Source organism: Leptodactylus fuscus, chromosome 4, assembly GCF_031893055.1.
Source record: "Leptodactylus fuscus isolate aLepFus1 chromosome 4, aLepFus1.hap2, whole genome shotgun sequence".
Classification (NCBI taxonomy): domain Eukaryota; kingdom Metazoa; phylum Chordata; class Amphibia; order Anura; family Leptodactylidae; genus Leptodactylus; species Leptodactylus fuscus.
Window position 1 is genome coordinate 137,097,362 of NC_134268.1, and position 24,573 is coordinate 137,121,934.

A 24,573-nucleotide genomic window follows, 5' to 3' on the forward strand; every position below is an offset into this window, starting at 1 on the left:
ATGGAAGACCACAGGGACAGTTCTTGTTAAGCCCAGAAGTGGCAGGCCAAGAAAAATATCAGAAAGGCAGAGAAGAAGAATGGTGAGAACAGTCAAGGACAATCCACAGACCACCTCCAAAGAGCTGCAGCATCATCTTGCTGCAGATGGTGTCACTGTGCATCGGTCAACTATACAGCGCACTTTGCACAAATAGAAGCTGTATGGGAGAGTGATGAGAAAGAAGCCGTTTCTGCACGTACGCCACAAATAGAGTTGCCTGAGGTATGAAAAAGCACATTTGGACAAGGCAGCTTCATTTTGGAAACAAAAATTGAGTTGTTTGGTTATAAAAAAAAGGCGTTATGCATGGCGTCCAAAAAGAAACAGCATTCCAAGAAAAACACTTGCTACCCACTGTAAAATTTGGTGGAGGTTCCATCATGCTTTGGGGCTGTGTGGCCAATGCCGACATCGGGAATCTTGTTAAAGTTGAGAGTCGCATGGATTCCACTCAGTATCAGCAGATTCTTGAGAATAATGTTCAAGAATCAGTGATGAAGTTGAAGTTACGCCGGGGATGGATATTTCAGCAAGACAATGATCCAAAACACCGCTCCAAATCCTCAGGCATTCATGCAGAGGAACAATTACAATGTTCTGGAATGGCCATCCCAGTCCCCAGACCTGAATATCATTGAACATCTGTGGGATGATTTGAAGCGGGCTGTCCATGCTCGGCGACCATCTAACTTAACTGAACTTGAATTGTTTGTCCAAAATACCTTTATCCAGGATCCAGGAACTGATTAAAAGCTACAGGAAGCGACTAGAGGCTGTTATCTTTGCAAAAGGAGGATCTACTAAATATTAATGTCACTTTTCTGTTGAGGTGCCCATACTTTTGCACCGGTCAAATTTTGGTTTAATGCATATTGCACATTTTCTGTTAGTACAATAAACCTCATTTCAATCCTGAAATATTACTGTGTCCATCAGTTATTAGATATATCAAACTGAAATGGCTGTTGCAAATACCAAAATATTTAGAACTAAAAATGATTAAGATTAATAGGGGTGCCCAAACTTTTTCATAGGACTGTATAAAGATGGAACCTAAAGCAGTAGCCTTTCATGGCAAAACTGAGAAAACCCACGTCTATTAGGGTTGAGCAATCGGGATCAGAAAAGATCGGATCCCAATCGGCGAATGAGTAAATTTCACAAATGCAATCGGGTTCCAATCCCGCCTAAAAAAAGATCGGGAACAGAATTCTGATCCCGATCGCACAACTTACCTGCACAGAATCGCTTCCGCTGCTGCTCCCGCTCCCCATTGTTCTCGCTCCTCTTCTCTCTACTTCACATACCTGCAGAGCACTGTGCACGTCCCCGCCTCCTAGGCTAGTGTTACTGATGCTAGGAGAAGGCGGTTACCCGCCCACACTCTCCAAAGTCACACCAAGCCCCGCCTACTCCCAGCATCAGTAACACTAGCCTGGGAGGCGGGGGCATGCACGGCGCTCTGCAGGCATGTGAATTAGAGAGAAGAGGAGCCTGAGCAATGGGAAGTGGCAACGGCAGCGCTTCTGTGCAGGTAAGTGGGGGGGACTAAGTAGCCGGGGGATTTTTTAATCACTACACAGCGTGGAGTCTAAAAATTGAAGTGTTCAATTTTTGGACTCCATGCTGTATAGTGAATAAGGTTGTTTTTAAAATCCGATCATTAAAAAATCCCATTGATTGGCATTAGGAACGGAAATGTGAGCGGGATCGGGTTCAGATGGAAAATGATGGGAAATTGGATTTTAAAAACGATGCTGAAATCTCAAGATCGCCTCAACCCTAACATCTATCTGCCTGAAGTTGTTGGGAGTTATACAAGCATCTGAACATCACTGTTCTCTGTTCATTCTGTGTGTCCCAAACAGCACAGTCATACTGCTCCCATAACTCCTTTTCAGTTCTGAAGGAGTTATAAAACCGTACAGTACAACAGTTTTTGGCTGCTTAAGAAATTAACAGTCCCATATTCCTCTCTCATTCACCCATGTCAGATATAGTACAGAATTGCAAACATGACTGAGCAGTCTTTCTAAACTCAAGCTTGAATAAGTTTCCATTACAAATTCCTTTTGATGCAATGGATTCTAGATATACGTAAGTACTTGTAATCCTACAAACATACTGTATACTGATAAAGTAGACTATGGCATCATTGGCAATACCTACTATGAAGCTCCAACTGTCATAAACAACTTTCTGGTCTGTTTATTAATACTACACTCACCAACACAAAAAATAACTCAACAAGAAGAAGGAGTCAGAATCTAATGTAACAATTGAAGGTAATGATGATATATATACAGTGGGTACAGAAAGTATTCAGACCTCTTTAAAGTGGACCTTTCATGGTCCAGGGCACAGGCAGTTCTATATACTGTTGGAAAGCCAACAGTACACTGAATTCAGTGCGCTCATTGGAGTCCAGTTCCGGTACCGTAGCTCTTTACAGTCAGAAGGGCATTCCTGACAGTCAGTCAGTTCCTGACAGACAGTCAGTCAGGTACGTCCTTCTTCAAAGCAACGCCTATCTCGCTATACAGTGTGAGCTCACACAGCACAGCGCGATAGGCGCTGCTTTGAAGAAGGACGCACCTGACTGAATGTCAGGAACACCCTTCTGACTGTAAAGAGCTATGGTACCGGAGCTGATAGCTCTTTACCCGGGGCACAGATCGGGAAAGCCGACAGTGCGCTGAATTCCAGCAGTATTTAGAACTGCCTGTGCCCTAAACCATGAAAGGTCTTCTTTAAATTTTTCACTCTATGTTTCATTGCAGCCATTTTCTAAAAGCAAAAAAGTTCATTTTATTTCTCATGAATGTACACTCAGCATCCCATCTTGACATAAAACCCCCCAGAAATGTAGATATTTTTGCAAATTTATTAAAAAAGAAAAACTGAAATATCACATGGTCATAAGTATTCAGACCCTTTGTTGTGACACTCATATTTAACTCACATGCTGTCCATTTCCTTATAATCCTCCTTGAGATGGTTCTACTCCTTGATTGGAGTCCAGCTGTGTTTAATTAAACTGATTGGACTTGATTAGGAAAGGCAACATAAAGAATATAACCTAGAACCAATAGGCCTGAATGGAACCAGTAAACATGAATAGAACTAAGTGGGAACTGCTGGCTTAGAAGAAAGGGGACACAGCTTAAAGAGGACCTTTCATGTCCTCAGGCACATGTGGTATAACACAACACTTGAAAGCCGACAGTGTGCTGAATTCCCGTTCTGTGCCCCCAGTAAAGAGCTATCAGTGCCGTTATCATAGCTCTTCAGTGTCAGAAGGGCATTTCTGACAGTCTGTCAGAAATATCCCTCCTCACAGTAATGTCTATAGTGCTGTACTGTGAGAGGGGGCATTCCTTACCGCCCAGTGATGACACTGAGTGGTGAGGAATGCCTCCCCTACTCCTGATTAGTACTCATCCATAGTCAAGTACTGGGGGGCATTCCTCACCGTTTAGCGTCATCACTGGGCGGTAAGGAACACCTTCTCTCACAGTACAGTGTAATATACGCTACTGTGAGGAGGGGCGTTCCTGACAGACTGTCAGAAACGTCCTTCTGACACTGAAGAGCTACAGTACTGGCACCGAAAGCTCTTCAGCGGGGGCACAAAACGGGAAAGCTGATAGTCGTCTTTCTAGCGGTGTATTACACTGCATGTGCTCGAGGACATGAAAAGATCTCTTTAAGAAGCAACACAGTTCAAATGAATAAGTTGTGTAAGGTTACACATAACTGTATAACAAGGTACCACATTTATCCTAAAATATGCATCGCTGTTATAAATTTAGATTTATACAATTTATGGTGTAGAAATAATAGACAGAATCAGGACTACAAAATATTGATACCGTGGTAAAGAAAGATAACTGATAAGAGGAAATTTCTCTAAACTTACAGATCCCGCGTGTGACATGGATAAGGCAGCGCTTGCACTTGTACTTGTGGCTGAAACATTTCTCTTCCTGTCTGTAGAGAAATAATGGCTCTGTCTATCATGTCTTGAATTGGCACAAATACATGGCTGTAAGTAAAGCCACTTCCTGGAAGCTTTCGAGGATGGGATCTCCAGACGGGATTTTTCATTTCATTTGTTTTTATGCTGTAGAGGGAATTTGTTCTAATTGTATATTTTACATGAGGTGGAAGTTTATTTATTGAGACTTGTTTGTCTGTTTTTTCTCGTAAATAAGATACATTAAAATGGATACCTGTGGAAAAGAAAAAAACATATAGACATTTGTCTGCAGCCAACACATCACGCTTTTTTTAACGTTGCATCTATAGATACTGAGGCAAATTTATTATGCCTTGTATGCCACAAGTCACTATTTTTTGCTCCAATCCTTGCCAATTTCTGCGCCACCTGCACCTCTTTCCTGAAAAGGAGGCATATCGAGGGCATGACCCCACCAGATTTATCCACATTTATGCCAGAAATGGTGACACATTCCAGTATATCAAATATGAGGAACACCCTCCGCCACCTTCAGGGTATAAAGGTACATAAAGTACTTCACTATGTTTAACCTTTTACATAATTTTTTGACTCTGCAGCCATAGTTTTATCAGTTTTATTCATCACCGTTATAAGAACAGATATTGTAAGATTTGTACAAGGGGTAACTTTAAGAAAATAAATCCAATTTTTTTCTATACTAAAAGTTGCTCAACTTTCTCTCACCAAGAGTATTTCCCATCATCAGGGATCCAAACCTATCTTGCTTCATGATGAGGAGTCCTCAACTAGGTTATTTTTCACTACACTAATCTCTTAATTTGGATGTGGTTATCTGAGCCTTCTGTGACAACACGCTACCACTTCCCTCCCTTACCCCTTTTTCCATACCCTTCTTATTTTCCCTTTATGATATTGTTTTTTTTTCTCTGTTCCACTTCTGATTTCAGTTAGCTAGAACTTCGGTCCATGATAATCTATTGCATTGGGATTGTTGGTATATTGTTCTTGATCTACGTTATTAAAATATTTTGCAACTAAAATCTATGATCTACGATGAGGAGACTAAATACTAAGGAGATTAAATTCCACAATGCCTGGGACAAATGGATAGCATCCTCCATACCCTGTCTCAGCTTAGCCTGGACTATGACTAAATACTTGTATTTGTCTCATGGTCCTATTTGGATGGGTAGGAATGTATGCATATATTGGTGTGGAGTTTCTAGGGGTGGTCCTGTGGGGAAGGGGGGGGGGTGCCAGTTGTTTATGGTTTACTGTGTACTATTTTTAGTTGTTTTGGTATAATTTGTTTCCTTTTTCATGAGGAGTTCTTATATAATCTTAATTTATAATTTGGGTATTGCCTGCTTGTATTGTCCATTTCTTACTTTATCTCACATCTATTCTTTATGGACATTTGACACCAGTCTCTCCTGGGGTCTGGCTTTTGTATCAGCTTCCAATTTGTGCTGTATTGGGCGGACCTCGTCTAGTTGGATCCTGCAAGGCCTCCTATTTCTTATGTCTTATGTTCTTTCTTCAATCCTTTAATAAAATTTTGTTTGATTAAAAATCTACGATCTACAATCCAATCTAATCCACATGATACAAATATTCCCCTACAGCACTTCAATTATTACAGTGGGTTTTACCAGGGGCTTTCAACCTATGGACTGAAAACCAATGCTGATTCCTGCAGGTCTGCTGCTGCAAAACTTTTGCTTTTCAGGAAAATGTAAGTGCAGGAGATGCAGCACAGAACTGGTCTAGATACAGCAGTGAGAAAAGATACAGTCCTGCACAGGACTTGGTTTTTAGGGAATGTTCACATAGAGGAATGTTCCATTAATCTGCTTCAGATTCTGCCTCCCAATGTTGTCAATGAAAAAAATAAGTGTCCTGCTCTGGTGGATTCTGTGGCTTGGGATTCCCTATTGATTAGGACCATTCACCTGAAGCTAATCAGCAGCGGAAAGCTTCAACGGAATGTCAGTACCCTGAATCCGAATCACATAATGGATAACCCACAGCCAAATTACTGCGGGAAACTTACCCTGTGAACTGTCCCTTACACAGGAAGCCAAAATGCTAACTCTGGTTAAGTTAATAATCTAAAATGCTAGTGCAGTTACAGAAATGGGTCGTATAGATAGGCAGAAACAAAAAGGTGCACCAGCAGGTATCCCTATGCTCCTGATATACAACAAGCTAATTTATAGAAAGATAAAAACTCCACTAATAAAGTAGAGGAGAAAACCTTTTTTAAGTGCCCAACACAATACTTTTTTATTTACTTTTTTTTACTTCGATGGTAATCTGGGAGCTGGTGGACTTCAAATAGGTTTTCTGGTTTGGCCATTAATCTCATATTTGAAGTGGTCTATCTCTTGGTACCACTGCAGATCAGCTGTTTGAAGGGACTGCTGTACTCAGCAGCCATTAACTTTTGCTATGGGGTCCTTTTGATTTCTGTGCATGCATGTATTGAGAGACTAGTGATTCAGACATGATTTACTTATAACTAAAGATGAGCGAGTACTGTTCGGATCAGCCGATCTGAACAGCACGCTCCATAGAAATGAATGGATGCACCTGGTACTTCCGCTTTGACGGCCGCTTAACCCCCCTCGTGCCGGCTACGTCCATTCATTTCTATGCGAGCGTGCTGTTTGGATCGGCTGATCCGAACAGTACTCGCTCATCTCTACTTATAACACATTTTATATTATATTTTTATTTACTGTTATTCATATAGAGCAAACATATTCAACAGCACCGTATGGACTTCCACTATTCACATCAAAATCTAATTTATCTTACTAGGAAATAGGTACACATATGCCTTTGGACCAATTTTAATTAAGTTATCAATACAGTGGGACCAATTTATTACTACTTTAACTCCACAATTTTGGCATTTTTTTCCTATTTGGAAACTTTGTTTTTGGTTTGCTCATAATTTATTAAGTAATTGGCATTTTTTATTGATTTTGCTTAATATGTCTTTTTTCAAAAGTGACTGGTAATGTAAGGGTGGTTTAAATAGCATACAGGTTAACTCTTAATTCACTATATGCAAGCAACTGCACTTCTAAGGCCAGGTTCACATCTGCATTCGGTATTCAAGCATCACTTTTCTCTCCGCATGATTCGTGCGGACACCCTTCAGAAAACACACGTAATCCATTATATCCATTATAGTCTATGGGAATTGTGTGGTTTCTTAGCTATCCACTTTTTAGGGTAAGGCCCCACAGAATGACACGCAGCCAAAAAGTGCTGTGGGAAAAACTGCAGCGGCAACACATTGCAGTTCTTCCCACAGAGCTTTATTTATTTATGTATTTTATGTAGATTGTGAGCCTCATATAGGGATTACAATGTACATATTTTTTTCTTATCAGTATGTCTTTTGTAGAATGGGAGGAAATCCACCAAAACATGGGGAGAACACACAAACTCCTTGCAGATTTTGTTCCTGGTGGGATTCGAACTCAGGACTCCAGCACTGCAAGGCTGCAGGGCTAACCACTGAGCCACCATGTTGCCCCCATTTCCACAGAGCTTTAAACAGAAAGTTCGCAGAGTTTTTCAGAGTTTTCTGTTACAACTATATCTATGGGGAAACCACCAGCATTTTCTTAGATCTAATTGACATGCTGTAATTTCCAAAACAGCTCCAGTTTTGTAAATTGCGGTGTGTCCGCACCTTGGTTTTTACAGCAAAGTGGGCATGGGATTCACTTTAATTCTGTTCAATTTGCCTGTACTGTAAAACGCCACAATTTTTCCCACAGTGTTTCCGCCGCAGGCAAATCATGGCATTTGTGGCCCCTGAGGCCTTGGCCTTAATGCATTCAGTATTCTGTTCGTGGGATCCCCAAGCGGACTCCCCAAATGGGATACCAAATGCAGATGTGAACCAGGCCTAACTGAACTTAAATTTTTTTTATAAACTCTTGCATGAATGAAGCATGAATTTTGAGAAATTTTTGAATTGTGCAATAATTTGATAAATTTGCCACAATAAAAGTACTGTTGAACCTAGAGGAAAATGACAAAAACATGGGTAGAGACTATAAATTCCATTCCGTTATTGCCCTTTTTAAAATTTGGATCCAGAACCACAGTGCTGAAAAGCAAAAAGATTAGTCACACAACCATCATGTAGCTCACTTGTTTAAATATCCATAGATACCTGTCACATGTAAATATGCAGCGCTGGACTGGCCCACCAGAGCCCATGCAGGCACAGGGTCTAGCCACATTGCCAATGGAAAGGGGACCAGAGTCATGTGTCTTGTGCCACTGGGCCTCTTTAAATAGATGTCTGCCAAGGGAAGGTTAGTAAAAATAACAAACTTTTATACTCATCTCTCTTGGGCATCCGGAGGTCCGTGGCATCAGTTTCTGGCCTGTGGCTGATGTCATGCGACCCTGAAGCCTGTGATTGGGCCTTGATAGTTACTTGGAGCATGCTGGTGTCATAACATCACTGTGCCCCACGTGAGCTCTGAGGCCCAATCACAGGCCTCATCGATGACCTCCGGACGTCAGCTGCAGGCATAACAGGAAGCTAGAGACAGCCAAACAATGCAAGGATTCCCAGGAGAGGTGAGGCAAGGTGAGTATAACTGTTATTTTTGCTCACCTCCCCTGGGACTCTACTTATTATACTCTGGGGTCTAAAGAGCCTATGTCAGAACTAATTTTGAGGGATTCTCCTGAAGCAGCTCATGGCTCTTGGGAGCATATTATACTGTGTGTGGGCCACTCCACTGTGGGACATTATACTGTGGAGCATATTATAGTGGTCACTGCAGAGCCTTATAGTGGGGGAGCACTGTGGAGAGTCTATTATACTGTGTGGGGACACTATGGAGCATTATACTGTCTGGGGCTACTGGAGAGTATATTATACTGGGGGGCACTAGGGGAGCCTATTATACTTTTTGGAGCTGCTGGTGTCATAATTATACTGTGTGGGGAAACTGTGGAGCACTGTACTTGGGGGCACTGGACAGAGCCACTATGGTGAATTATACTGGGGGGCACTGTGAGGACCTATTATACTGTGTGGGGCTACTGTAGAGCATTATACTGTGTGGGGCTCTAGGGAGCATATTCTACTGTGTGGGGCCACTGTAGAGCATTATACTGGGGGAGGCACTGTGGGGATATATTATACTGTGTAGCATTATATTGTGTAAGGCTTTTGTGGAGCATTATACTTGGGGGACACTGGCATTATACTGGGGGGCACTGTGAGGAGCCTATTATACAGTGCAGGCCACTGTGGAGCATTATACTGTGGAGAGTGCTGAGAAGCATTTTATACCATGTGGAGTATTATACTGTGGGGGAGGCTCAAAATTACTGATGGCAGCCCTGTGTACTGTGCCTGTATCCCCCACTAAAATTTTGTGCATTTTTGGGTTGCTCCATGGTATCATAACTCGTATAGTACTGTGCATAAATGGGCATGGAGCTACTGGGGAAATACTATCCATAATACTGGATAGTCAGCACATATGTAAGATTTCAGTGAAGGAGCTGTGGTGTCGGATATTAACGGGAAGCTGACACTGTAATATGTATATGTTCTTAGGTGATTGGAAAATTATACTTAATCTATCCAGCAGTAAAAGTAATATTTTTACCACTTTCAATTGTGAATTCTAAAAAATTATCTGAAAGCACTTTGTTAGGTTGATGACCAAAAATAAAGTTTACATTAACAATATTAATGCTTTCAAAATTAACAATATATTCATGAATTTTTGCTTTAAGCTTCTGCAGTATGGTTTTGATATGAACGCAGCACAAAGCCCTTTCGTTTTTTAATTGCCCACACCATAGTTACAATGTGTGTGGTCATTAAAAGTAAAACCAAATTTATCTGATGTGTTTACAGTAGGTGGAAAACTCATTCTTATTCATATGTCAGTGTTTTACATCAGTCTGTACAGTAAGCCAAAGCCAGGATGCATCCATTATTCTATAGTCTCCACTCTTGATGCAAAATACTAGCAAAAACACGGATGTGTGAATAAGACCTTATCTGTCCTCTAGGGGATGGACAGCGTTTGCTATCAGCATAAAAAGGTGTCAGTATACAATCAGTATGTGCATCAGTCCGTTTTTAGTCTCAAACTGAATTCAAACAGACAAATGGCATACTGATGTGTGAACCAAGACTAAGGGAGTTACATCTGATCCAATTATCACACACATTGAAGTAAATAAACAAAGTATACTTTGTACTGACTTGCTAGAAAATTGTTCTGTCGTATCAATACTTTAGCTTCTTCTTCTAAAGCCTTGGATGATTTTACGGGAAAAAAGCGATTGAAGGAGAAACATGAAGACATATTTGCAATAAATTCAGACAGAAAGTTGATTTGTTGCATGACAGAACCATTTACCATACTTTCTACAATGGATTCTGAAAGACAGGGAGAGAAAATTAAAAAATGTATAATTTATTTAAAAATAACATGATCTCATTTACCGTATATTTTTATCTACCTAGAACTGGAAAGGAATTCAATCTGAAGGGATCTGTAACCAATGCTAGACTTATGTCTCTTCATTACCAAACTATAAAATGTCACAATGCTATTCTTCTAAACCACTGTACATATTCCCTCACGTCTAAGGCTGGGTTCACATCTGTGTCTGACTTTCTGCGCAAAATCTGTTTTTGAAAGTTTCTCAAAATCCACCTTTTGGGTGGAGAAAAAAGTTGAACTTGCAGGATTTTTTTCTCCATCCAAAAAATAATGAAACCAGACAGACAGCAACAAATCTTTTTTTTTTTTTTTTTTAACATTGTGATCTATGGAAAATATACATAAACAGATACAAATGGAAAACATGCTGTTTGTGTCTCCTTTTGCAATCCGTTTTTCCCTCTGTGCATGCTCAAACTGAAGAAAGAAAAAAAAATGGATTTGTAAAATACAGACACAAACAGGTTTTTTTTTTACGAACACCCATTGACTAATCCATCTAAAAAGACGTTTTGGGATATCCGCTCCGTAAACATTTGGAATAAGATTTAAAACCAATCTGTTTAGCAGCGGAAACAAATCATGTATGCTAAGTGTGAACTTAGCATAAAAGTAACTTTTCACCAGACAACTACCACAGTTACATTGGGTTCACACTAGCGTTTGAGTCTCCATATGAGAATTGTCCCACATTCTGCTTAAAATCGGTGGAGAGAAAAGTCATACAAGGAGGATATGGATAGAGTTGAAATTGTGATATGTCACTCGTCACATAGGGCCAGCTGAACCCTGGGACTGCAGCATATGATTTATGATGACTGGCAAGTATGGATGTATCCAGACTTTACTTAGCTTGAATTTAGTTAAGTATTCCACTTTGTAATAAAATCAATTCAATGTAATAACAATAATTATTATTATTATTATTATTATAATATTTCTATTACATTGACTCAGATGAAGCAAAGTATAAAGTATATAAAGTACACTATATATTGTACAATGTAAAATTTGTGAAGTCATTAACAACGTTCTTGGCTTTTCAGATGTCCTTCTGTGTTTTATCAATAGACGTTATAAGACAGGGTTGAAAACTCTTGAAGATGTAATGAAAATTACAATAGTAATTCTAAGATTCATGGATCCATAAGCTTCAAATACAAGGCAATTTCATTGGCGATCAAATAGAAAGGTTTCTGCACATAGAGGATTGCTCATGTACGACAATATCCACTGTCTTAGTTGATATTGTGTACTTGAACACTTGGTTGGCTGAATGAAATGCAAATATATTTGAAGAATAACAAAATCCAATCATGTTCTGCACCAACTGATGGTTCATGCCTCAGCAGATCTGCTTTTTACCAATATATGTCTTTGCATTTCAATGAAGTCAACATTAAATTGGAAGGTTTAAAAAAAAAAAAGCAGTTCAAAAGTTACATGTTATAAAAAGAAGGTTTTTCTTCAAGTTTAAACATACTTACTTTAGATCAATGTAATGAAGAAACATGAATTCCTTTTAAAATGGAAATAAGGACTGCCTGGTTTTGCATGATGTGAAAATTGAACTGGTTAAACTGGAGGGTAAATTAATGTCTCAAAAAATATTATTGGTTTTAGTGTTGTGCTAAAAAGTCAAATAAATTAGCAATTATGGGGAACACTGAACTTATTTCAGAAATATTTAAGTATACACTCTCTGACAAAAAATATATATATTGTATATATATATTACATCCAGATAGAAATGTTGTATTGCAGTGGCTGCTGTTATGTCTCAGGCAGATATGTAAATGGTGACAGGGTGATCTGATTAGACACTTGGTCTTGTAAAAGTGCTATCCCATCTGCCTGATAAAAAGACTTTCAGAGGCTACTATTGAGTAGTGTACTTCTTGGTGAGAGATCACTGCTAGACATGACTCTATAATGCACTTGAAGGTATTACTTTGTGAGGGCCATATAATTGAACAAGGAAAAGCAGAATTTTGACATGTTAGCTGTTTGGAGCAGTGGCTATGTAATGCATGCACATATGAACAGGCCTGTCTGGGGAGGCGTTTATCACAACAGTCTCTGGTGAGTGGTTTTCTCAAAGGAGCTATGAGGATTAGGCTCTCAGAGGCCACTCCTGTGCATCAGTGGGACCTGGGCACGGTCCTATCGGCGTTTTGTGATCCGCCATTTGAGCCTCTGGAGGATGTTGACTTAAAGTATCTGACTTTCAAAACTACGTTCCTCTTGGCTATTACATCAGCCAAGAGGGTAGGAGAAATCCAGATATTTCCTCGGAAGAACCCTTCCTTTTTTTAAGGATAGGATCCAACTAAGGTTCCTTCCAGGGTTCAGGCCTAAAGTGCCTTCTCTAACATTAACCAGTTGGTTTCTATTCCTGTATTTTTTCCTGCATCTTCTTCTCCTGAGGAGGTAAGGCTCTACACTTTGGACCTTGTGAGGTGTCTTCTCATTTACCTTGACTGCAAAAGGCCTTTTAGGAGATCTGAAAAACTCCTTGCTAGTTTAGTTGGAAGACATGGGGGCCTTAAAGCCTCAAAGTACTCTATTTCTAGATGGGTCAAGGATGCCATTAAAATTTGTTTCCTGCTCAGGGGATGTCTCTCCCAGTTTTTCTGAGAGCTCACTCCACAAGAGTGGTCTCAACTACTTGGGTAGAGAATAGGACTAGGCCCTTAGACCAAATTTGCTCCACAGCTCTCTGGTCTTCCCAACTTACCTTTGTGAGCACTACAGGTTAAACTCCTGTGCTTCAGACACTGCCGCCTTTGGTTGGGCAGTATTAAATTCTGTAAGGTGAGGAAACCCTCCTGAGCACTTGACTTTTGAGCAGATAAGTCAAGGGCTGTGTCAACAATGAATTGAATAAAGTAAGATAGTGGACAAACAAAGCAGTTTTGCTGAAGCAGTGTATTTAGGAAAAGTCTTACATCCACATTAACAAGCAGTATAGATAGGATCCTTGTGATGGGACAACCTCTTTAAGTCTAGAAGTGAGGACTTTGGTGAACAGCTTAAGATGTTGTGTTCAAGAGGGTGATGGGTCTTACAGTCCAGGTGATCCCTGCCTGGTTTGGGAATAAGTGAGAGGAATGAGTAAAGAGTAGAGTCAGGGACAAGAGTACCAGTTATAATCACGTTAAATAGGGAAATGAGGTGGGCATAAGCTCAGACCCAAACACCTTATAGTAGAGATAGGTAAACCCATCAGAGCCAGGGGACTCCCCAGTTGGAAGATCTCTGAAGATCTGCTCCAGCTCCTCCACAGAAATGGGTGTATTAAGGAGGGAGAGAGCAGCAGGAGTGGTGGAAGGTAGATGATGTGAGGGGTTAATTCCAGTTCCTAAACTGTAACTTAGAAAAATAGAGAAAAATAAGCTAACCACTAACCCTGAGCGTATAGCCAGAAGTAACAGATACAGTCTTATGAAAAAGTTTGGGCACCCCTATTAATCTTAATCATTTTTAGTTCTAAATATTTTGGTGTTTGCAACAGCCATTTCCGTTTGATATATCTAATAACTGATGGACACAGTAATATTTCAGGATTGAAATGAGATTTATTGTACTAACAGAAAATGTGCAATATGCATTAAACCAAAATTTGACCAGTGCAAAAGTATGGGCACCTCAACAGAAAAGTGACATTAATATTTCGTAGATCCTCCTTTTGCACAGATAACAGCCTCTAGTCGCTTCCTGTAGCTTTTAATCAGTTCCTGGATCCTGGATGAAGGTATTTTGGACCATTCCTCTTTACAAAACAGTTCAAGTTCAGTTAAGTTTGATGGTCGCCGAGCATGGACAGCCCGCTCTCAAATGATCTGAAAACAAAGATTGTTCAACATAGTTGTTCAGGGGAAGGATACAAAAAGTTGTCTCAGAGATTTAACCTGTCAGTTTCCACTGTGAGGAACATAGTAAGGAAATGGAAGACCACAGGGACAGTTCTTGTTAAGCCCAGAAGTGGCAGGCCAAGAAAAATAACAGAAAGGCAGAGAAGAAGAATGGTGAGAACAGTCAAGGACAATCCACAGACCACCTCCAAAGAGCTGCAGCATCATCTTGCTGCAGATGGTGTCACTGTGCATCGGTCAACAATACAGCGCACTTTGCACAAAGAGAAGCTGTATGGGAGAGTGATGAGAAACAAGCCATTTCTGCAAGCACGCCATGAACAGAGTCACCTGAGGTATGTAAAAGCACATTTGGACAAGCCAGTTTCATTTTGGAAGAAGGTCCTGTGGACTGATGAAACAAAGATTGAGTTGTTTGGTCATGCAAAAAGGCGTTATGCATGGCGCCCAAAAAAAAACAGCATTCCAAGAAAAATACTTGCTACCCACTGTAAAATTTGGTGGAGTTTCCATCATGCTTTAGGGCTGTGTGGCCAATGCCAGCACTGGGAATCTTGTTAAAGTTGAGGGTCGCATGGATTCCACTCAGTATCAGCAGATTCTTGAGAATAATGTTCAAGAATCAGTGACGAAGTTGAAGTTACGCCGGCGATGGATATTTCTTCAAGACAATGATCCAAAACACCGCTCCAAATCGACTCAGGCATTCATGCAGAGGAACAATTACAATGTTCTGGAATGGCCACCCCAGTCCCCAGACCTGAATATCATTGAACATCTGTGGGATGATTTGAAGCGGGCTGTCCATGCTCGGCGACCATCAAACTTAACTGAACTTGAATTGTTTTGTGAAGAGGAATGGTCCAAAATACCTTCATCCAGGATCCAGGAACTGATTAAAAGCTACAGGAAGCGACTAGAGGCTGTTATCTTTGCAAAAGGAGGATCTACTAAATATTAATGTCATGTTTCTGTTGAGGTGCCCATACTTTTGCACCGGTCAAATTTTGGTTTAATGCATATTGCACATTTTCTGTTAGTACAATAAACTTCATTTCAATCCTGAAATATTACTGTGTCCATCAGTTATCAGATATATCAAACTGAAATGGCTGTTGCAAACACTAAAATATTTAGAACTAAAAATGATTCAGATTAATAGGGGTGCCCAAACTTTTTCATAGGACTGTAAGAGGCTTCCCCAGTAACCCTGAGGCTTATATTTTGACTAAATGTGCTGATCTTTGTGTCTATGTGAGTATTAGAATATATCTAGTTAAAACCAGATATTCGCTGCCCCTCTGTACTACATGCTGGCGGATGTAAGTTACCATATTTGTATATCGCAATACGTGATGGCCATAACAAGACGCATAAAGTTCACAAGATATGAAGTCAGTTCTAATCTCTTGTTTTGTTTGTCAGCCATTAGCATGAAACCTGGAAGGTTATGGCATCCATTTCATCAGACTGTGCTAACATAATTACACACTAAAATGGATAACACGGACAACCATGTGTTAACTCATGTATTGTTTATACACGTATTCATAGTTTGTAAATGCCCATTTTGTACTATGACCAATGATAAATCATATTTATATATGATGTAGTTTGTTATGCCTAAATTAGCATACAGCCATTATTTCTCTATAAAAGCTAAGTAATATGTAATAAACTTTGGAACATTCTGATTACGATAATTGAGTGTTTCATCAATTTGGCCTACAACAACATATTCAAGGCTGATTGCCCCTAACATTTCTGGCGCAACAACGTCGGGCTCGAGGTCGTTAAATGTGCAGCCGATAGAGGAACCATCCACCCACCGACCGATTTGGACCAAGAACTGGAGGACCCCAGATAAACAAAACAGCGCTGTGAGGTAAGCCATTGTCTTGCCATGATATTATCTGGGCTCCTACGTGATCTTGTTCCTGTGTCGAGGTTAGTTGCTGCATGTTTTGTATAACACCTTGTGCCCTGTACCTTTGTACATAGACGGAAGAACCCCATGAGGGGATATGTTGTCTGTAGAGAGCATCGAACTGTTCCTGACATGAGCGCATCTCTCTCAACCAGATCAGTAGGGAGGCCAGACAGGAGACAGAAAAGTTTCAAGTAAAGATCATGAAAAATGCAGACTATTTTAGCAGGATCACAGATCACTGCTCCATCAGAGTGCTGCAAAGGATACGCTGTACCCCCTCTCCGTCCTATTCCAAAGCCATCTAGCCACTGTTTGGTCTATAACTGGAGTTTATCAACCTTCTGAAGGAGAATATCTGTGCCATCAAATCTATTAGGGTTTTGAGGAGGTACGGATGACTCAACTTATGTCGTTCTGATTGTCATAGTTAAGACAGAAGTTCAATTATGTGCAAATTGGTATCACATTTTAATCTAATCCCTATGACAATGCAGTGACTGTACATTACTGCCTTATGGGCTTCCCAGTTAGAGTTTAAGTAGAGTACAGCACTAGAGCTTTACAATCCCCTAGCAAACTCCCAAGTACAAGGCTGGGGGAGTTGAACACTGGAGAACTACAACCCCTATTTGGAAACTGATGGTTGTATTGCTGCTCAGTTGCTGAGTAAAGCACCACTCTCTTCTAACTGCACAACCACCTTCCTGAGTGATTCCTGCCTTACCACTAAGGGCCTTCTGAACAACATCACACCTGCTGAGTAGGGGGGTCCCCTCTCCAACTGGAAGCACCCTGAGGGAAACTAATATCACCATCACTGGGTAGTGCTGCAGGACCCCCCTCATCAATGTCCGGCCTAGGAGCAGAGCTGGGGCATGCGGTTGAGTATGCTCACACTAGCTAGTGGCATGGCATCTGCTGCTACTACTCCTATCCTCCAGTTCCCTCCATCTGGGCTGTAGCATATGTAACAACAACTATGTTGGCCTCAGGTGTCCCCACCCTGTCCTGCCCAGCTCTGCCCACTTTCGCGGAAACTGGCCAGGGGCGGATCCAGGGCCGGGCGAGCCGGGCAACCGCCCAGGGCCCCGCGCCCAGCGGGGCCCCGCGGCAGGGCCCGTACCTAACAAAACTCAGGTCGGTCGGCAGGGCAATTGCCGAGGGCTCCAGCACTTGCAGGGCCCCCCTGTCGGTCCTCTTTCAATAGCTGCAGCTCCCTGCACACAGTGTGCTTCAGACATATACTTTCCCTATTAGGAAGTATATGTCGGAAGCACACTGTGTATCTGCAGCATCGGCTAATAGACAGCAGCCAGCCAGGGAGCTGCAGCTATGGATAGAGGACGCTCTCCTCGCGAGGAGAGCCGAGGAGGCGGAGCTTATCGCTCTACAGAAGATCCCTGCTGACCTGCATCTTACACATGAGAGGGAGAAGAGGAAGCTTCAGCAAAGTGAAAGTAAAGAAAGAAGACGCAGGTACAGGCTGGAGGGGGGAGGGGGGTTACTCTGCCTATTAATGTCAGGCATTTGGAGTTATTCATTTAGTTTTGGTAACTCCATGTGCCTCATATTAATAGCAACTAACCCTATCATGTCCCTCACATTAACCCCTGTGTACTTCACCATAAGGGTTACTGATGTGTGAGATATATGGGGGTACTAATCATGAAGATACTTTATTATTACCTCCATGTCTCTCACATATCAGTAAGTCTTATGTGAGGTACACAAGGGTTAATGTGAAGGACATGATAGGGTTAATTGCTATTAATATGAGGCACATGGAGTATCTTAGGGGGCGTTCACACTACCATCAGTGTCCGCTGCTAATGTCGTTCAAAATCTTGCACAGATATTAGCAGCGGACACTAGCTGTGTCCGTGACATTCTGCATTCATTTAAAGGGGCTCTATCAGCAAAATTCTGCTAATAGAGCCCCACATATGCGTGAATAGCCTTTAAAAACGCTATTCTATTCAGGCACCGTAAATGTTATATTAAACCCCGATTTCATTTTTAAATAAAAGCATTAAAACATATATGCTAATCGTACCTGAACGTGCACCATGGGCGGGGATGCACGATGCTACGTCATCTTCGGGCACACCTGCCTCTTCTGTCTTCTTGTAGTGATGCCCTCTGATTCCGTGTCTTCTTCCGTCTTCTTGTCTTCAAATCCCACGCCTGCATAGTAGCGCTTCCCTCCGGAGCACTACTGCGCAGGCTCACTTGCCAGTCCCCGTAGAACTACACGAGCGTACTGCACGCTTGCGAACTGCCATTAAGTAAAATGGCGAGTGAGCCTGCGCAGTAGCGATCCGGAGGGAAGCGCTACTACGCAGGTGCGAGATTTGAAGACCTCAAGCCGGAAAAAGACCAATAGGAAGCTGGCAGAAGAGACAGGACCAGAGGGCGTCGCTCCAAGAAGTCAGAAGAGGCAGGCGTGCCCGAAGATGACACGGCATCGTGCATCACTGCCCTTGGTGCATGTTCAGTAGGATTTGCATATATGTTTTTATGCTTTTATTTAAAAACAGGACTGGGGGTTAATATAACATTTATGGTGCCTGAATAGCCTTATGTGGGGCTCTATTAGCATAATTTTGCTGATAGAGCCCCTTTAAATGGACATCGGGTGCATTGTTTTACACTCCGTGACTGTCCTAAAGATGTCCGACTTTTCAAACGGACAGAAAAAACCTACATGTCGGGTTTTTGTAAGTAGGGCCCCGCCACAGTCAATTGCCCAGGGCCCCGCAAAGCCTGGATCCGCCACTGAAACTGGCAAGCAAGGTGCAGAATGAGAATATGACACATCTTTGGCACATGATGAAACCAAGAAAATTACAACTTATCACACCAACTATCGTTAACAGAAGATGGTTCCAATAATAGCGTTAACAAGAGACTCCCCATTTACTAACAAGGGTCCATCAACACATTCTATATCATACAAAGAATGAGTCTCTTCACTTGTTACAGAACTTTTGATGAGATCTCTACTAAATAACCTAAAATGATTTACTTGTGCATCTGGTGGGTGAGTGTAGGGGTACATTGCTTCTCATTATGTTTATTCTTTTTGCTATTTCATGAGTGTGCACAACGCTTTGCTTGTAGTAGCCTGCTTTGCAGTTATGCACTATGCTACTTATTTTTCAGGCTGATTTCCTTACATAGCCATTTTGCAACCATGTGCTTGTATTTTTACTTTGTTAAGCAGTGCCCCCCTCATTTTACCACCTGATCACATTTACATGTGGTAGATTCTTGAGTCATGTGACTTCTTTCCCCATATTTGCTATTTTTGTATTGAATTTTTGTAATTAATAATCATGTGATTTTTATATTATTTTTTGGTGGACTTGCTTTGTATTTCTAATATATCGATTCTTGTTCCACTACTGTGTTATTGTGTTGGCATTAACCGATCTGCTAGCTTTCCAAGTTGATCAGAGCCACAAATATGTCTCCCAAATAACAATAGCCCCTGTACAACTTACAAGCCATCATAATGGGCTAATTTTCTGCAAAAACATTACTGTCATGTGGGTCTAAAAAAAGCATCAGCAGGCACCTTTTCCCCCAAAAAGGTGTCATTTTTGGAGTGTTTTAAATGTTAAATACATAAAAATGAGTGGCAGCGCAGCGTATGGTTAAACTTGGAGTTTGTATCCACTGCTTACTATTTGGTTTTCCATAGACATATATGTTACTTTCACTTTGCCTTAAAGGGGTATTCCCACGTCGCATACTCACTAGTCTTCGTTGCTGTAAATTCTTCTTTCTTCCGGCTTTGTTGCGTCATTGGTGGGCGGGGTTACATATGCAAAGCCAAGCGGCAAGATGCCGCTGGCCCTGCGTGCACGCTCATAGACCAGTCTAGCCTTCACAATGCGAATCCAGACCCGGCATCCGCCTCTCTCTATTACAGCAGGTGCCGGTCTGTATTCGCATTGTGAAGGCTAGACTGGTCTATGAGCGTGCACGCAGAGCCAGCGGCATCTCGCCGCTTGGCTTTGCATATGTGAATACAGACCCGGAATCCGCTGTAATAGAGAGGCGGATGCCGGGGAGTGTAGACGCTGGCACAGAGGCACAGACGCCAGCACAGATGCCAGCAGCGGCAGAAGCGATGCTGTTATTCTGCTCCTCCGCTCCCCCCCCCCCCCCCCCCACCGGAATAGCAGCATCGCTCCTGCCGCTGCTGGCTTCATGCAGGGCAGGAGCATAGCGATGTTGCTGGCATCTGTGCCGGCGTCTAACCCTCCCCGGCATCCGCCTCTCTATTACAGCGGATGTCGGGTCTGTATTGGCGGCCCCTTCCCCCCAAAGGGTAAACTACCCCCCTCCCTCCAGGCTCGCTCCCGTGCACTTAGCCCCTCCCCCCTCAGTGCAGCAGATACATCACTTGACTTATGACCAGATAAGTCAAGGGATGTGTCCAAAAAAATGAATAAAGTAATATAGTGGACAAACAAAGGAGTTTTGCTGAAGCAGTGTATTTAGGAAAAGTCTTACATTCACATTAACAAGCAGTATAGATAGGATCCTTGTGATGGGACAAGCCCTTTAAAGACCTAGAAATTAGATCCCTAAGTGTATCCTACAATATGTTTTAAGCCAATTTAAGGTGTAGTTTGTAGCAGACTTGTTTAACCCCAAACAAATCTTGGGATCGAACCACTTGAACCTGAAAAAAACAGAATCCTTTTTTTTTTAATGTATATTGTGAGCCCCATACAGGGGTGAACCATGGCTTTCTGCCGCCTGAAGTGGACGTCAGAAAGCCGCCCCCCCCAAGGAGGGGGCGGGGCGAAGTGGAAGGGGGCGGGGCGAGTGGAGGGGGTGGGGCTGAGCGGAGCGTTAGCAGGCAGAGAGCAGGCAGGGAGATGACCTGCTCTCTACCTGAGCGTGAGGGGCGGCCGCTGGAGCAGCACTGCTCCAGCGGACTCCCCAATCCACTGCTCAGTGACGGTGACCCTAAGCCAGTCCAGAACAGCTTGTCTTGGACTGGCTTAGGTCAGAAAAAATGCCGCCCTCCCTGTGGCCCTGGCATAGCGCCGCCTGAAGCGGTCGCTTCAGGTCGCCTCATGGGAGGTGCGGTGCTGGCCCCATATAGGGATCACAATGTACATTTTTTTCCTATCAGTATGTCTTTGTAGAATGGGAGGAAATCCATGCAAACACAGAGAGAACATAAAAACTCCTTGCAGATGTTGCTCCTGGTGGGACTCAAACCCAGGACTCCAGCACTGCAAGGCTGCAGTGCTAACCACTGAACCACCCCTGAAACAATCAGAATCTTGAGAGGTTCAACTATCTCTATACATAATCAATTTGTTGATGCTCATAGTGAAGTAGAACATGAAGTACAATGTGTTACTAAAACAGTCTCAAAATCACATGGATTATTTAAAATCATCACAAAGCTATTTGCCACATAAAGTGACACAAATAATTTTTGAAAAATAAGACCCTGTACTTAAGGGGTTAAACAAACAACAGCATGCAATGCCAATCAGCTTCTTCTAAGGCCAGCAGGATATTGTCATGTATTAAAAGGGGCATGGATTCGCTGGACATGGATGTAATATTACCATGATATAAATCATTGGTGCAGAGCAATATGGAATTTGCAGTTCAGTTCTGGGAACCAGTTCATAGAAAGGACGTCCTGGAGTTGGAAAAGGTTCAACTGACAATCCCTTGCAAGAAGACTGTATATAAGAACAGACAAAGTCCACAGAAATGTGATAAGGTGTGGGATTTGAGCTGTAATGCTTTCCAGACATTATTGTCAGTCACTCGGGCAGGTCCTTAATCTCTCTAAACCAGACTATAAGAACACTCTGTAAAATAATTGGAAATTCCTGCAATTGATCCTTCTCATTTATGTGTGATACATATTTTTACTATGTATTGTACAAGCTTGTTGTTTAATAAGTTGAGTTTAAAAATAGCACAAGACTACAAGACTCCTGACTGTAGAGGTCAAATAAAGGAAGATTGTACTGCACCCAAAATGGCTTAGTTCATAGATCCGATGATCTAACTTAATACACTCTCTTTTTTTCCTGTCATCCACAGTTGATTTCTATTAAAAATCTTTCAATTTGATAACATTTGAAAGAACTGCAAACTCCTCTTCACTGACTTCTCTCATTTCAAAGTAACGTGTTTTCTCTTTTTTCGATTTCATGCATTTTCCACTTGAGCCCATGTGAACGTGATGGCCCATTCATAGCACTGAGACTGCGTTGATGACATCCCAGGAGAGTGCCAAAAGAGGCAATGGAAGGTTAGTACAAGTATGGAGTTTTTATTTTTTTCACCTCCCCTGAGCCTCCACCTATTATAATCTGGTGGTCTGGGGCCGTTTTAGTTTGTCTGAGATGAATCTCCATTTGAAATATCTGTGTTGAACCTGGCTCGGTACAAACTGATTCGCCAAACTCTACTATCACATTTCTTTTATCCCAGCTTGGATAAGCATCAGTTTTTTCCAAGTCTTTCCAAATATGAATAAAGTTTTTGTTTTGTCAGTCTTCTGCATAATATATATACATTTTTTTTTCATTTTTTTTTTAAAATCAATCTCATTAAATTCAAGAAGAATTACAAATATGAATTCTTCAATTTCCCTTAAAAGGACACATCCTGTAGGAACTGCAATGTTGCTTTAAAGGTTCTTAAAGGGGTTGTCCCATCACAAGGATCCTATCTATACTGCTTGTTAATGTGGATGTAAGACTTTTCCTAAATACACTGCTTCAGCAAAACTGCTTTGTTTGTCCACTATCTTACTTTATTCAATTCATTGTTGACACAGCCCTTGACTTATCTGCTCAAAAGTCAAGTGATGTATCTGCCTGCTCTCAGGGGGAGGGAGGAGGCACTAATTGCACAGGAGCGAACCTGTGTTTCTAGCTATTCCTGTGTCTGCACCACATGACCTAGGTCCTGCACTCAGATAGGGGAGAGGAGCTGCTTTCATTTCTGAACTCGTCTTCTGTTCTCCCAGTTATCAGTCTAGCTAATTCAATTGTGTTCATTATGGCAGAGACAGGCAGTATCTATATGTAACACAGAATGGAGCTGCTCCTGCCTGTACTTCATAGTCTAATATCGTGCATATAGTGTTGTTTGAGGACCCTTGATGACATCACAGGCCCTTCAGCTTCCCCATAGGATCACGCTACATGGTGGGCGGAGCTAAACGGCAGGTTGCATGTGAAACCCCGCCCACCAAATTACGCAAGAAACCAGGAAGATAAAAGATTTTACAGCAGTGAAGACTGGTGAGTATGCGACGTGGGAATACCCCTTTAAGCCTCCAGGCACTCAATTATTCCTGCTGTAAGACTAAGTGTGTTCACTGTCTAAAATAAGTGTACTTGAAGCTCTGCCAGATTATTAATCTGTCTTAGCACTTCTGCGCTAGTTCTCTGTAACTTAACTTTATGATTTCAAAGGGTAAAAAACACTCCTGGATCCTCTATCCACACTCATGAAGCTGTCTCAGTCGATATTTCCATTTCTTCCAAAATACTTTCTGCTTCTTGAGACATATTAGGCATGTTCCCCACACTTACTGAATAGTTCCGGTGCAGTTAGTGCCCACGGGGGAATGGAGTAATCATGCTGCAGCTATAGGGATGCCAAGGTATTAACTGCTACTCGGTCCTAAGGCCTAAGGGGGCCCAAAGGCCTCTCTAATTTAAGAAGATACGAGTATTATAGATTGTAACAGAAACCCCACTTACTATGCACTCAGTTCACACTGGGGACCAGGAGCTTCAAGTTACCCATCTGGGAGTAAGTGTGGCATACAGAACATCCGTCTTTGCCACCGCGGTTTTTCCCGCAGCGCTTTATTGCTGCGGCACTTCCTATGGGGCCTTAGCCTGACAGTGACAAGTTTCATTTGTGTGTGAGGACTCTGGTGACCTGTGCTGCACTGTGCACACGTACCGTTGTCATGTTAATTGATAGAGTAAAATATATCCATAACTAAACAGAAATAACATTCACTTTACTCAAACCGTAATAAAGTAATTGTTCTGACCATTGCTCACATAAGGATAAAGTCTACAATTAAAGTTAATCAGATCCTGGAAATATCAGAAAATGTCACAGAAATGGCAATGTTCTATTCATTTAGAAATTAGGACAAAGAGACTTGAAACCAGTTACTTGTGTAACTACAGGAAATGTAACGTAATTAGGTCA

At 41.8% G+C, this 24,573-nt stretch overlaps 1 protein-coding gene across 1 annotated transcript in view; it reads right to left on the minus strand.

The window, feature by feature from the left end:
- ABCA13 (ATP binding cassette subfamily A member 13) overlaps positions 1-24,573 on the minus strand; it is a 369,133-nt gene that overhangs the window by 68,247 nt on the left and 276,313 nt on the right. The window contains exons 19-20 of the mRNA XM_075271925.1: positions 10,293-10,469; positions 3,962-4,274 (exon numbers count right to left, since the gene is read on the minus strand). Coding sequence (XP_075128026.1) covers positions 3,962-4,274; positions 10,293-10,469 — 490 coding nt within the window. The remainder of the gene's footprint in view (positions 1-3,961; positions 4,275-10,292; positions 10,470-24,573) is intronic.